This window comes from Parus major, chromosome 4A, assembly GCF_001522545.3.
Source record: "Parus major isolate Abel chromosome 4A, Parus_major1.1, whole genome shotgun sequence".
NCBI classification, from domain to species: domain Eukaryota; kingdom Metazoa; phylum Chordata; class Aves; order Passeriformes; family Paridae; genus Parus; species Parus major.
The window spans coordinates 18,730,247-18,745,780 of record NC_031772.1 but is presented as its reverse complement, the minus strand read 5'-3'; the positions used below and the strand labels follow the sequence as shown (position 1 = coordinate 18,745,780).

Sequence of the window (15,534 nt, the reverse complement as noted above, 5' to 3'; positions counted from 1 at the left end):
TCATGAAGCAAGACAGAAAAAGACAAGAATTTAAGTCCCCCCTGCAACACCAAGTCAGCCTGACACCATGAACTCAAATTATTTCTCTGTGAATTAAAGCCATAAAGGTTAAGCAAACAGCCGAGGTTCAGCACCAGCAAATCCTAACAGGATTACTGGATTTGTAGCCAAGATGATCCCAGTTTGTTACCGTGTGAGGCTGCAGAAATAACAAAGCAAAGACCTGCAAGGGAAAGATTTGTCTGTGCTCAGGGTGATCAACATGTTGCTCTAAAAGGAACAGCCCTCTCCAGTCCTACTTCCCACTGCTCACTCCCTGTTAGGAGCTACTTCTTGTAACTCACTTCCTGGCCTCCAAGACTATTTCATAAACCACACCAGGCTAATTAATAAAAAACAGCTTTAAAGAACATCAGCGCAGACATAATAAAACATGTTACAGTGCTGGATTGATTTTCTCCTGGCCTCTTTGCTGCCTAATGAACGCAGATGGAATTTTTCTTTCACCATTAAGCAGAAATAATAGGAAAAAATAATTGGATAGACAATGAAAACAAATGTTTTAGCAGGAAATAATAGATTCGTTCTGGGTATTGAATGTGTGAGCTTCCTTATGTCTCGAGTACATCTCAGCAGATGAATTGGAGAGCTGAGGCCTGGGCTCAGTGTCCTCTAAGCAGGTCGTGTTTTTCAGCAGATATAACTATTAAATACAATATTGCCCTTTTCAGGGCACTACAGACATGCAGGACCAGCAGAGTACCTCAGAGCAGTAAGGAGCATCCCCAAACTAACATCCTACAGAATAATAAAACGAGAAACAATAACCTTCATTGCAGCGAAGGATAAAATTACACTATCAACTGCTGCCTGAATAAATACAATTCCTTTTAGTACAGCATTCCCGGAGCTCCTGTTTGACTTAATTCAATAGGGGGGCGGGGAGGGGGGGAAGGAAAAAAGCACCCTTTGGTTGACTCATTGGGGCTGAGAGGAACCTCCGCGCTTTGACAGAAAGGAAATAATTCCGGAATCGCCCCCAAACCACGCCGGGGTCTGCCCCCCACTGAAACCCCCTCCCCACGAAGCGCCACGAACAGCGGGGCACCGCGGCTGTGACCGCCCCGCCCGCATCCCCGAGGGCGCGGGGGCCGCTCGGCGGCGGGGGAGCGGCGGCAGCGGCGGCGGGGAGCCGCGGGAGGCCGGGGTTACCTTCGGGGTGCTGATCATCAGCACCCCGAAGGTAACCCCGGCCTCCCGCGGCTCCCCGCCGCCGCTGCCGCCGCTCCCCCGCCGCCGAGCGGCCCCCGCGCCCTCGGGGATGCGGGCGGGGCGGTCACAGCCGCGGTGCCCCGCTGTTCGTGGCGCTTCGTGGGGAGGGGGTTTCAGTGGGGGGCAGACCCCGGCGTGGTTTGGGGGCGATTCCGGAATTATTTCCTTTCTGTCAAAGCGCGGAGGTTCCTCTCAGCCCCAATGAGTCAACCAAAGGGTGCTTTTTTCCTTCCCCCCCTCCCCGCCCCCCTATTGAATTAAGTCAAACAGGAGCTCCGGGAATGCTGTACTAAAAGGAATTGTATTTATTCAGGCAGCAGTTGATAGTGTAATTTTATCCTTCGCTGCAATGAAGGTTATTGTTTCTCGTTTTATTATTCTGTAGGATGTTAGTTTGGGGATGCTCCTTACTGCTCTGAGGTACTCTGCTGGTCCTGCATGTCTGTAGTGCCCTGAAAAGGGCAATATTGTATTTAATAGTTATATCTGCTGAAAAACACGACCTGCTTAGAGGACACTGAGCCCAGGCCTCAGCTCTCCAATTCATCTGCTGAGATGTACTCGAGACATAAGGAAGCTCACACATTCAATACCCAGAACGAATCTATTATTTCCTGCTAAAACATTTGTTTTCATTGTCTATCCAATTATTTTTTCCTATTATTTCTGCTTAATGGTGAAAGAAAAATTCCATCTGCGTTCATTAGGCAGCAAAGAGGCCAGGAGAAAATCAATCCAGCACTGTAACATGTTTTATTATGTCTGCGCTGATGTTCTTTAAAGCTGTTTTTTATTAATTAGCCTGGTGTGGTTTATGAAATAGTCTTGGAGGCCAGGAAGTGAGTTACAAGAAGTAGCTCCTAACAGGGAGTGAGCAGTGGGAAGTAGGACTGGAGAGGGCTGTTCCTTTTAGAGCAACATGTTGATCACCCTGAGCACAGACAAATCTTTCCCTTGCAGGTCTTTGCTTTGTTATTTCTGCAGCCTCACACGGTAACAAACTGGGATCATCTTGGCTACAAATCCAGTAATCCTGTTAGGATTTGCTGGTGCTGAACCTCGGCTGTTTGCTTAACCTTTATGGCTTTAATTCACAGAGAAATAATTTGAGTTCATGGTGTCAGGCTGACTTGGTGTTGCAGGGGGGACTTAAATTCTTGTCTTTTTCTGTCTTGCTTCATGAGCTGTGTGTTAGAAGTTGAAAGAGTGGAGTTCAGCTGGTGCCTTAGGTAGTTCTTCCATCAAAGCTGGACTTGGAGGAATTTCTCCATGGGAAGGGTGGTCAGGTCCTGGAAGGGGCTGCCAGGGAGGTTTGGAGTCCCCATCCTGTCCAAGGAACAGCTGGCCATGGGCTGGGTGACCAGGTGGGAATTGGGCACAGGCTGGATGATCCTGGAGGGCTTTTCCAGCCTCACAATGCTGGGATTCCGTGGTGTTTTCACACCGTGTTCCTGCTGCAGGTGGAAAATGTCAAGTTGCTGGATCGCTACGCCAACAGGAAGGCAGCGAGCGGGACCTTGTACCTGACAGCCACACACCTGATCTACGTGGAGGCCTCTGCTGAAGTCAGGAAGGAAACATGGGTATGGTGGGCTGGAAACACACCTGGAAAAGCTGCTTCGGGTCCCAGAATGGACTAGATGGGGAGAAACTTGAAGGATCGTCCCATTCCACCCCTGCCACGGTCAGGGATATCTCCCACTATTCCAGGCTGCTCCAACCTGGCCTTGGACACTTCCAGGGATCCAGGAGCACCCACAGCTTCTCTGGGCACCTGTGCCAGGGCCTTCCCACCCTCCCAGCCAGGAATTCCTTCCCAATATCCCATCCAGCCCTGCCCTCTGGCACTGGGAAGCCATTCCCCCTTGTCCTGGAACGTTATGCTGTCATTTTCAGAATGAACAGGTGTGGGAATTCCAGAGCTGTAGTGGTCTTCCAGAGCATTTTGATACCAAATGCTTCCCAGAACAGCTGGTTCGGAAGGAAGTGAGCACAATGGTGACATGACTCGATGGAGTTCACTCATGGAATTCGTGTCAGTTCAAGGAATGTAGAAACACTTGTGTAATTTCCTATTTCAAATTCGATATACAAGACTGCTAAACAGGAATTTGCAGCTTTTAGAAGCACAGAACTAGCAGTGAAATGAGCCTATTTTGTTAATTCTAAGGTGAAGTGGGAATGACAGAATGTATTTCTTATGGAGGTGAAAGGAGAGCCAAGTGCACCAGGTAAACTGAGCTGCACATCTGCCTCTGAAAGTAATTTATGTACCTCTGTGTTTTCAGTCCTGCTTTAGTTCCCTGGCTTTTGGGTGCAGTTTGTTTGATAAATATCACAAATAAACTCATTTTCTGTCGCTCCTTAGCTGCAGGAAGCATCAACAGCTTGATTGTCACAGAGGTTTCCCATCTGCTTGCGCTGCTCCCAGCTTTATCAGTGACAAATGCTGTTTATTCCCTTTTCCCCAGATCCTGCACCACCACATCTCCAGCGTGGAGAAGCTGCCCCTGACCACAGCTGGGTACCCCCTGCTCATCCACTGCAAGAACTTCCACGTGGCTCACTTTGTGATTGGGCAGGAGAGGGACTGCCAAGATGTGTTCACCTCCCTGCTCAAACTCTCCCAGCCAGGTACTGGGCTTGGGAATCTGTCCTGGGAATCTCTGGAATGCTCCAAGACGAGCCCTGGGAAAGCTCTGCTGGGATCAGAATCAGCTTCCAGCAGGGATGTTGGCAGGGCTCAGGGAGCTGAGCTCTGAGGAGATCAGATCACATCTTCTTCCAAACTGAACGGTCTTGGGAGCCAACAAGAAAGATGGAGAGAGACTATTTACAGGAGCCTGGAGTGACAGGACAAGAGGGGATGGATTCACACTGAGAGGGCAGGCATGGATGGGATATTGGGAATGAAGGAAGGAATTCCTGGCTGGGAGGGTGGGCAGGCCCTGGCACAGGGTGCCCAGAGCAGCTGTGGCTGCCCCTGGATCCCTGGAAGTGTCCAAGGCCAGGCTGGACAGGGCTGGGAGCAGCTGGGACAGTGGGAGATGTCCTGGGGATGGCACTGGATGAGCTGTTGCAACCCAAACCTCTCTGTGATTCAGTGGCTCTGGCAGTGGGAGTGACGTGGTCTCCCATGAGGAACTTGTGGAGAGCTGTGCAAAGTTCATATCCCAAACCTGGCCACTGTCACTCCCTTGTGTCACCCAGCTATTGGCTGTGTGCAGTTCTGCCCTTTCCAGCTGATGCAGGCATTCACAGAATTCCCAAATCCCACAAATTGGCATTTTTGCCGTGTTTCCAGCAGCGTGGTTAGGCTGCTCTGCAGTGTTTGCTCACTTGTGAAAGCCTGTGCTTCACCCTGTCTTGGAGCCACTCTTAGAGTGTGAGCCAGACACCCTCAAAAGCCTGTGCTCTCTTCTAGCTCCAGCTTTTTATTCCAGCATGGATGAATCTTCAGGCTTTTCTTGCAGGACAGCATTCCACTGAGCTCCTACCTGGCTTCTGCCTCTGGCAGCCTCTGCTTTTGGGGTGCTGGAACCAGTATTTGGAGTTGTGTTGTTACAAGGATGTCATTTGTAGTTGCAATGTGTGATGGTGTCACCAGGCTGAGGGAGGGGAATTAATGGCACCAGGCAGCTTCTTGCTGGGCTGGAAATCCTGTAGGAGAAATGGGCTTAGCTGAGTTTAGATATTCTAAAAACTGATATTAAGGCCTGTGTCTGTTCCCAGCACCCCTGCACTTTTTGGGGTTTTCTTAGCTCTGAAGTTCTGCCTGTGGTGCTGTTGCTGGCAGGTTTGTGGTGTTGCATTTAAAAGCTGTCACTGCTCTTTGAGGTTTGAAAATTAGAAGTTTGGGTAGTGCCTGAAGCGTGGGAAGTGTCACTGCAGGAGTTCACTTTGGCCTCAACTGTGTCAATGCTGTAGCTTTCTTCTACTTCTGGATTGTAACAGCACATTTTTGTTTTAAGGTGTTTTGATGTTTTAAGATGATTTGTTTTAAGATGTCTGAGTATGCTCCCTTCATGGATTTTTGGCAGAGCACATCTTTACTGATGATTTGCACACGTGTGATGGACAGCTCTGGGTTACCTGCTCAGTACCCAGCTGCTTTATCAGCCTCTGAGAGCTTTCCCTCTGTCTCTGGAGCTGCCTTGGGAATCAGCTGGATGAGTTGTTGGTTGGATTTGCATTTTGTGAAGAGAGGGAAGGAGGTTGGGACGATAAATGTGCACTTGTCAGAGCCAGCCTGAAGCCTTTGTTGGGCTGACAGCAATATTCCAGACATCCCTCAGGTTTTCCAGTCTCAGAATTTGTTGTTGAGCAATGACCTTACAGGTGTGCAGGAGCTGTTGTATGAACTCTCCACAGAAAACTGATCTTTTAATCCATGTTTTCTTGTGTGGGTTAATGATTGGGATATAAATCCCATCTCACATGCTTACTACAGCAAATTCAGGAGGAAATCATTTGTTCAGGAGAAATTACTTCTTCCAACTTGGGCTAAAACATCTTGTTAAAATTAATGTATCTCCCTACACGTAGGAACTGATTATTGGAAATTCCTGAGGCTTTCAGGGTGAATTTCAGCACTTGGTACTGTCCCAGCCAAAAATCTATAAAAGGTTGAGAAGTCTTAAATACTTTGAATACTCCTCAGTAGCACTCAGTCATTGATTTCCAGAAGTTTTGGCCTCCCTGGATGTCTTTGCATCTCATGTTGATTTTTTTTCCTTTCTCCTTCCCAGTGAAACCTGAAGAACTTTATGCTTTCTCTTACAATCCTAAAATGTCCAAAGAGAACCGGGAAATGGGATGGAAACTGATTGATCTGAGACTGGATTACCAGCGCATGGGAATTCCCAACAACTCCTGGGAAATAACAGATATTAATAAGGACTACGAGGTAATTCCTGCCCAAAGGAGCCATCTCATGCACTCTCTCCTTGTTGTTATTAATGACAGCCCTGCTGCTGCTGCCTCTGGGGAGGAAGGAGCTCGCTTGGTGTGGGTCAGAGCACATCATCTGGATGGGGAGTTGCAGATAATGATGCTCCAGGAGAGCTGCAGAGTCACCTTGCTGTGTTTGATCCCCCTGGCAAGGGAGCAGAGCCTTGTTTTTCTGCAGAAATGTCAACCCATCTGTTAGGCAAAGCCTCAAGTACCCTGAGCTGCTTTTGGTATTTCCAAAGCCTGTCCCACCTGGCTGGTGACAGATGTGGAGGAGAGAAGGAAATGGCAGCAGTTTGGATTGGTGGGGAATGAGGCAGAGTGGGGAGGGACTAGGGAAGGAAGGAAGGGAAAAACAGCAGTGGAAAACAGACCTTTTTTTTGCTTTCTCAGTTGGATCTTCTGCTATCTAAGGGCCCTCTGTCATTTCAGTCTGAACTGCCTGCTGCTGTTATTTCCCTGAAAGGCCAACTTGGATCTAAACAACATGAAACAAAGGCATTTGTCAGCCAGCTTGTTCAAAATCCTGCTCCACATTATTTCCCTTTTTATTTCCTCTGGGGCTGTGTGCAGTCAGACCTGGCTGTTGAAAAGCAAAGCAAGCAACTCCAAGGAAGACACCAACATATTTATAACCCTGAATCCCTTTCCCTGGTAACTTTCTGTACTTTAAGCTCTGACTTGAAGAAATCCAAGCCTGTGCTGTCAGAGGGCACTGCCTCTTTTTGACCTGCCTGGAGGCCTGAATTGAGCTCTGATGTGAGAGGTGCTGTTCCCAGCAGCTGCTGAGGGCAGCTGGATGTGGCCATCTCAAATCATTCATCACTCTGAGGCTTTGCTTGCTGCTGTGCAACTCTCAGGTGTTTTAGGGTTTCCTCACAGTTTCCAGCCTGTGGTTTAGAATTGTCAAGCCTGATGTAAAGCCAGGCTTGGAGAGCAGCTTATCTGGGAACTCCTTGCTGCAAAGACCGTGTTTGTTTGAGGAGAAAGGGTGAAGCTGCCCTCTGAGGATTCCACCTGAGTGCTGGAAGTGACTTTCAAGTTGCAAAACATTTAAAGAGAACTTTTAAAATATAGTTGTTCTTAATTTCTCCTTTTGTGAGAAGGAATTGTTTCCTGGCAGGGTGGGCAGGCCTTGGCACAGGTGCCCAGAGCAGCTGGGGCTGCCCCTGGATCCCTGGAAGTGTCCCAGGCCAGGTTGGACAGGGCTTGGAGCAGCCTGGAAGGTGTCCCTGCTGTGGTGGGATGGCTTTAGTGTCCCTTCCAACCCAAACCATTCTGTGAATCTAAATTAGAAACTTCCATCAAACTTCTGGATTTAAAGAGCTTCCTTTGAGTCTGCATGGTGCAGTCCAGTTTTGAGGCTCAGCTGCAGAGTTGATTGTTTCCTACATTGTTTTCCTGAAAACCTTGCAACCTAATAAGCTAAAGATTAATTTTTCATGAATTTTGAAGTGCTCAGGAGCAATGTCTGGGTTTTTTTTTCTCTGTTTTCCCTCAGGTTTGCAGCACATACCCTCCTGAGATCGTGGTGCCTCGAGCTGCCACCAAGGCCGTGGTGATGGGAAGTTCAAGGTTCAGGAGCCGAGGCCGGATTCCGGTGCTTTCTTACTTGTACAAGGAAAACAATGTCAGTGCTTCACTGCCTGCTGCCTTGGGGGGAATGAGGCTTCTCCTTTTTGTCCAGTTCCCTTCTAATGAAAGGAAAGAATAAGATAATTATTAGATTTGAGGCCTTTGAGAGCTGTGCTTCTCTTAATGGCTTTCGTTCTGAGTTAGAGAACGAGCCAAAGGCAAATGCTTGGAATGCATCCAGAGCTCTGCCAAAAGCACAGACTTTCCAAGCTTCCTGTTGGGAATTTTTTCTTAATCAGCTTTCAGCAATTCCTTCTGATGTGGGGTTTTTTAATCTCCTCTTTAGCTATATTGAATAATGTTTTATCAAGTTATATGTTAATTTGGCTGGATTTTCTTAGTGTTGAAGAGGAGGAACCACCCTGAAATAAATCCCCACTGGTTCAGAATAAGTGAAGGTTTCATTTTATATTTTTTTTCCACTGAGGACCAAAATGTAAATTTGTAACTTTGCTGCCTCAGCAGTGTTTTAGATGCTGATGTTAGGAAAATTCAGTCACAGCCAAATTGTTGTTTTCCTGAGGAAGCGTGCCTTGACCTGGGCACTGCCTGGAGTTGTGCTGGAAACTAATGAAATTTCCTTAAAATACACCCAGTGCTGCTCTGAATGTGCAACAGCAACGGCTGATAAGGAAAAAACTCAAAAGAATGGTTTGGAAATAGAAACCAAATGGAAAACATGAGAAATTGCTGCCTTCCAGTACCTTCAGGGGGCTCATGGGAAGGAGGGAGAGGGACTTTTATAGGGGAACATAGTGACAGGGTAAGTGGGAATGGTTTTAAGCTGCCAGAGGGCAGGGTCAGATGGGATATTGGAAGGAATTGTTTCCTGGGAGGGTGGGGAGGTCCTGGCACAGAGGAGCTGTGGCTTCCCCTGGATCCCTGGAGTTGTCCCAATCCCTGGAGCACCCGGGGATAGTGCAAGGTGTCCCTGCCATGGCAGGGGGTGGAGTGAGATGTTTTGAAGGTCCTTTCCAGCCAGCCATTCTGGGATCCCATGAACTGCTGTCATTTGGGGTGGTGACCATCAGGCAGATGATCAGAGATATCAGAGCCTCCTCATTCCCAAATTTCCCGAAGCCGCCGCTTCTCGAGTGGCGCAGTGCGCGTCCGCCGTGGCAGCAGCCCTTCAGCAGGAGCACAGAGGGTGCTTCAGCTGTGACTGCCAGGGCTTTGGGGCAGCAGGAGAGGCTGCAGCTGCCAGCCCAGAGGGCTGTGGGGCAGGAGGAGGGGCAGTGCAGTGGGGCTGACCCTGTGTTTGTGTTGCAGGCTGCCCTGTGCCGCTGCAGCCAGCCCCTGGCCGGGTTCAGCGCGCGCTGCCTGGAGGACGAGCAGATGCTCCAGGCCATCCGAGAGGCCAACCCCGGCTGCCCCTTCATGTATGTTGTAGACACGAGGCCAAAGGTACCTCCATGGGCTCTGGGCTGCTTTTAAATCTCTTGTCTGAATGAGCAGTGCTGTTTCCAGTTTGTTCTGGGTGGGTCCTGCAGCAGGAATGTGGGATCGGGCTCCTGGTTCACGGGGTACAACGGGAATGTGGAGTGAGACCAAGGATTTCCCATCCTGGGGTGTCCTGGGTTTGAGGTTTGTCTTCAGGATGACCTGGCTGGGACAGAGAAGCATTTTCCTGCAGAGTCCTAAAGGATAAAGGAGAGAACTGGAAGTGGGAGTTGGAGAGAAGCCTCAGGATTCAGTTCCACAGGGCTGAAGTGCTTTTACTGGCAGATCTGGGAGGAAGTGCAGCTCTGAAAGCAATCCCTCCCTTTTATTTTTTTTTTTTTTGCTTTTAAAAATAACACTCATGGTGGAGCTTAATACAGCTCAGCACCAGTATTTGGGGCTGGAACTTGAGAGCTGAGGGTTTATTTGAGAGGAAATATTTGCAAAATGAACATTTTAATGACTGTCATCTTGAGGAACTGAGTTTAGAAACCAATTCCAATTATTCTCTTGTAAACATATGGATTAGGAGTGTTGGTAGAAGGCAATTAGAACATGAGGGGTTTCATAGCACACAATTATTTAAATTGCTCTGATTATTTGAAAATGGAGCTTTCTGAGAACCTGCTTCACCATTCAGATCTTGCAGTTATTTTATATAAACTACAAGTTTAGTTAAACTATGGTGAGGGCCATAAAGAAAAAGTCATATTGGGGAAAAGAGGGAGCATTTCCCATCTTGCTCCAGTGAGTATTTTGGCTTTTAGTGTGACATTTCCTAGAGATCCCCTGTTCTGCAATGGTATGTGCATTTCTTTTGGTACAGACAGCAGAGATGTGCCACTGAAATCCATCACTGGTGGCAATTTGTGCCAAAGCATTTGGTGACAAGGGGAGAATTTATAATTGCTGACACTTCTCCTTCTAAGCCAACCTGTGCCACTGTGGCAGACCTGAAGCACTGGGGTTATTTTATGGTTCTAAAGGTGTCTCCAGCATATTTGACTCTTCTTTCCTCTCCCAAAAGCTGCCCAAATTGGTAAGGAGGGGGCTGAGCTGCTCTGTTTTGTGTCCCCAACAAAGATATCCTGGTAGCTCTTGAACTGGCTTGGGGGATTTTAAGAGCAAGTGGCTTCTTTTCTACTTCTCTCCTGCAGTTGCTCTGTTCTTTCTGCTCAACTTGAATTTGGTTTATTTCCCTCAGGTGCTTGTATGTCCATGAAAATTTGGAATTCCTTTACTATTTCTATACCACCATGTATGTAAAAAATGTTAAAAATTGCTTTTCTAGTTCTGCTTTCCTGTGCCTGTCTGAATTTCCTTAGGTAAACTCAGAGTTAGGGCAGGTTTGGTGTCTCTGACAGCAGCAACTGGGGGATTACACTACCCTAAGCAGGGCTTTAATGAGCCCCTGACTAATGAACTTCAGTAATTGTAATGAAGCAGCTGAAAGAACTGTCTGGGAGGTGGGGAAGTACTGAGTAACAGCTTTGTCCAGTACATTTTCTGGGAGATTTAAACAAAAACCAAAAAACAGAGCAAACAAACAAACAAACAAAAAAGGACTTGTAAAACAGCCTCTCTGAATTTGGTCATGATTTTCTCTTTCTTTTCTTGAATTTGCCAGCTGAATGCCATGGCCAACAGAGCCGCTGGGAAGGGCTATGAGAATGAAGATAATTATGAAAACATTCGTTTTAAATTCATTGGCATCGAGAACATCCATGTGATGAGGAGCAGCCTGCAGAAACTGCTGGAAGGTGGGTACAGCCTTGTCTTTCTCACCCCCCTGGACAGAACTTCCTGCTGAATATCCACATGTTCCATGCACAAACGTGTTCTGATGCAAGCAAAGTCAGCATCTTGCTTTGTTTGCTGCATTCAAGTGGCTGAAAGCATTAATGCTGTTAAAATGCTTTCCTGCTTGACATTTTCTTTGTTCTTGGTTTTATAGTGGTTCAAAATTAGCAGCTAATACTAAAAACATGCCTTTGTGAATGTGCTGTGTTAATAGAAGAAGAAATATTACATTTTACAGCTAAGACAGTCTCATGGTTGCTTCATGGCTTATTGAAAGAAAAACAACAGGGATTGTTCAGAAGTGCTTTTTGGGGTTTGCTATATTTGGAGTATTAACAATATTTCTGAGTTGAAATACAATTTTGGCATGATCTTCCAAAGACTTGAGTCTCATACATTCTTTGTTCTAACTTTTCATTTCTGATTCCTTTTAACCAAACTTCTTAAATTAATGTTTTAATCCATAATTATCTGAGAATGCAGAGTAATTAAGCTCATTGTGATCATAGGGAAGAATAAAAACAGGGTAAAAGAATCACCTGAGTATTGGGGATTAAGAGGGTAATGAGGCCCAGAGTTTCACTGATAAAATTTTGGAGAATTTTTCAATTCAAGTGCTGTCATCCAAAATATTTGTTTATTTTTTGTAACCACCATAATTCTCTTTTTTTTTTTTTTTTAATAGTTGGGTAATTGATGCTCCCAGGTGGCCCTGCAGGATCCATGCTGACCTTGGACAAAAATGGGGCTGTTCCCACCCAGCAGAGCATCCTGATCACAACCCTGAGTCCTCAGCTGCCTCTTCCTGGCAGAATTATTTTATAGTGGGAGAAGAGGCAGAATAAAAACTTGTTTTCTCCCATGTTCTTCTCCAACAGTGATAAAATCTCATTCACTGGGGCTCATGGACTGTTCTGAACTTGATTACTCTGAGTATTTTCTGTGCTGGGTTTCATTAGAGCAGCTGAGTTGCCTTCAAGGTTAGACTTGTTATTTCTGTCTCTAAATTAGAGAGAAATCAAATCTTTGGGAAGTGAGTGAGTGGTTGTAGGTGTGATGGTGATTTAGAGTGAAGTAACAGCTCACTGCTGGAAAAAACACAGCTGAATAAATAATGAGTTACCCTTTAAACAAAGAGCAGGAGATTTCCAGAGCCTCAAATCCTCACAAAACCAGCATTTTTTTAGTTATGAATTTTAGCTACACAACCATTAGTGTGTCCTTTGGACAGGATAATGCTGCAAGCACTTGAAGATTTTTGGAGAGGTAATGAGGAGGTGCAAGGGCTGCTGTTCTGATTCTCTGTGTCTGCTGCCAGTGTGTGAGATGAAGTCTCCCTCCATGAGCGATTTCCTGACGGGGCTGGAGAACTCGGGCTGGCTGCGGCACATCAAGGCTGTGATGGATGCAGGTGTCTTCCTGGCCAAGGTAAAGCTGCTCTCCAGCTGCAGCTGCATTCCAAAATGCCTCCTGGTGTCTTGGGGACTGCTGCAAGGTTGGGAAGGTGGCTCTGGGGAGAAGGTGATGTTCAGGTTGGCTTAATCTCTCCAAAAATGTTGGGTGATGCTAGGCAAGTACAGCTCCTGTGTTCTGTATTGTAACAGGGCTTTATTAGAGCTCATTTGAAACATAAGATCACAAAATGTGAATAAATGACCTTTATAAACCTTTCTTTATAGCAGTGCAAACAACTCTGTGCTCGTTATTCATCCACTGCTCTGCTTTCATCGAGGGATTGTTTTGACCGATTTCTCCTGATTCGATGTGATGTAATGGGCAGTAATTTTAAATTATTCAACACAGTCCTCGTTTCTGCAGAGCTGGTGGCTTTGCAGGTCAGGCAGGAGGAAGGAAATCACTCAGGAGTGGTAAAGGGTGTGCAGGAAGTGTGTGGTGAGAGGAGCGAGTTGTAAACGTTGGTTGTCCCTCGCAATTTCCCCACCTCACAAGGAAAAAACTCTGGTGTTTCTCTCCTGACCTAAGTGGAAAAAGGTGATGGGATGGGGGGAAGTTGGCATCAACTCTTCTAATTTATCTTGGAGTTCTAATCCCTTGGTGTCCAATTATTTTTTTACTCATCCACCACATTTTTTCCTCAGAAGAAGAGCCTGGGGATCTTTGGCCTTCCAGAGATGGCAGGGGCTGGTTTGTACCAGCTCTAGCTGGGCCTTCTCTTGCTGGACTGGTGCATTTCCACAGGCCAGGGGAGAGATGAGCAGCATTCCCCGGGGTTTTGGGGTGGTGCAGGTGAGGGCCAGCATTTCCCTGAGCTCTTGCTGTGTCCCTGGCAGGCTGTGAGGGAGGAGAGGGCCAGCGTGCTGGTGCACTGCTCCGACGGCTGGGACCGCACGGCCCAGGTCTGCTCCCTGGCCAGCCTCCTCCTGGACCCCTTCTACAGGACCTTCAAAGGCTTCATGGTAAGGACACACTGCAATCCCAGTGCCAGCAGGCCCTGGGGAAGGGCTCTGGCCATTTCCTGGGACAGGTGACCTACATAGAGCAGCTTTGGTTCTGTAACCAGCTGGAATTGCTGCGAGCAAGTGGCTGACAATTCCCAAATCCTTGTTTCCTGCAAGGTCAACATGGGAGCCACTAATGAGGGATCTCAGCAAAGGATGCAGCTCTGGCAGCAATCCAAAAGTGCTGGAGGAGTTTGTCCTGCAGGTCTCTTATCTGCTGGGATTTGAAATTGGGTGAACTCAGCCCTGTCCCCCATCCATCAGTCAAATCTGCATCATTTTTTTAAAGCCATTTCATTTCAATTTGGCTTTTTGCTTCTAGTGCAGGCTTTTTTCTTAATTTGCAGCCATCCCTGCATGAATTCAGGGCACTCTGTGATGTTTCTTTCCATTCACCTCTTGTTAAATACCTGAAGAGCTGCTCTGTCTCAGGAGAGCTCCCTGAAGGAATCCCTGAAATCAGAACAATGCAAATTTTGCCTTTTCCAGTGCCAGGACTGTTTCTTTGCATTCCACGCTGGTTTTATTGTTTCTATTTTTGTTTCTGGATCAGACTGCAGTCTTTTAACAGTTAAAATTCCACCAGCACATGAAACATCAGCCTGGCCTTTGTCTCTGAGCAATCCTGCCTGAACTGAGAACAGGATTTAGCTTAGGAGGAGGAGCAGTGACACAGACACATCCCTTTGACTGGGGGTTATTCCTAAAGGAACTCATCAGCACTGCAAAGAATGGGAAAATTCAAAAAACAATTTAAATGAAGTTTTCTAAGAACTCTCTTGTGAGTTCCTGCTTTCCTCATCTTAATCTGGGTGATGATAACAGGAATTATCTTTAGATATGATCCAGTAATGATGTAAAAGTAATGATGGCTGCAGCTTCAGCCATGTGGTTCCTTGTGAGACATCTGTAGGGAAAACAGATTATTTTATCTTATTTATCTGTAGGGAAAACAGATTATTTTACCTTATTTATCTGTAAGGAAAACAGATTATTTTATCTGTAAGGAAAACAGATCATAACAGTTATTATTCTCTGTAACTGCAGGCATCTATTTAAGAAGTGCCACATAGTTCTGATTTCATCCTGAACTCCTCATTATGCAGCTGGACTTCATCTGTTAAACATTTGTTAAACTCCAGTTGCTGATTTATTTTGCTGAATATCACAGCACTCTTTTCCAAATTAAATAGCACAGTGCAATATTAAGCTGATAATTCTTTGAGCTTTATATATATATATATATATATAAATATAAAATGATTTTAACAACTTAGAAACTCCCTCAAAATGATAATTTTGAAATGAGTTCTGATTCCAGCAGGGCCAGTGGTAACTGGATAATCTGTAGATCACAATTCCTGTTCCCATTGTTTTCTGGGGATATATTTATAGCAGTAGGGTCAGCAGGTTGTCAGGTTTTTAGGCTTTAACATCAAAGGCTTTGTTTTGCTTTTTTAACCAAATTAATTCTCTTTTCTTAATGAACCTGCAGGTCCTGATAGAAAAGGAGTGGATTGCAATGGGCCACAAGTTCTCACACAGGTGAGAGGGGCACATTTCCCTGGGGGGAGTGAAACCAAAACTGTCTGCAGGTTTAGGGGATCCCATGAGAAATTGAAATGAAAAGGAGAAAACATTGGGAAAACATTGGCACTGGTGACATGGAACCAGGGGCTGTTATTTCATCATAAAAACTGTGGTTTTATTGCTTAAAAAAATCATGGTTTGAATTCTACCTGCAAAATTCTATCATTTGAGGAGTGTTAGTCATGGAAATCACAGAAACATGAAGGTTGGAAAAGACTTCCAAGATCAGAGTCCATCCATCACCCATCAGCAGCCCTAACCCATGTCCCCAAGTGCCACATCCACATCTCTTGAACAATTCCAGGGATGCTGACCCTGTTCTCTGGGCAGCCTGTCCTGTCCATAGTGCTCCAGCCAGCCCTGCTGGTTCTCCTGCAGCCTCTCCTGG

The 15,534-nt window shown here is 46.3% G+C and overlaps 1 protein-coding gene across 1 annotated transcript in view; it reads left to right on the top strand.

Moving 5' to 3' along the window:
• Window positions 1–743: 743 nt before the first annotated feature.
• The window catches only part of MTMR8 (myotubularin related protein 8), an 18,731-nt gene continuing 3,940 nt past the window's right edge, over window positions 744–15,534 (top strand). The window contains exons 1-11 of the mRNA XM_015626737.3: window positions 744–772; window positions 1,015–1,243; window positions 2,733–2,855; window positions 3,744–3,906; window positions 6,021–6,178; window positions 7,724–7,852; window positions 9,127–9,261; window positions 10,925–11,057; window positions 12,416–12,525; window positions 13,389–13,514; window positions 15,052–15,101. Of these exons, the coding sequence (XP_015482223.2) occupies window positions 744–772; window positions 1,015–1,243; window positions 2,733–2,855; window positions 3,744–3,906; window positions 6,021–6,178; window positions 7,724–7,852; window positions 9,127–9,261; window positions 10,925–11,057; window positions 12,416–12,525; window positions 13,389–13,514; window positions 15,052–15,101 (1,385 nt within the window). The remainder of the gene's footprint in view (window positions 773–1,014; window positions 1,244–2,732; window positions 2,856–3,743; window positions 3,907–6,020; window positions 6,179–7,723; window positions 7,853–9,126; window positions 9,262–10,924; window positions 11,058–12,415; window positions 12,526–13,388; window positions 13,515–15,051; window positions 15,102–15,534) is intronic.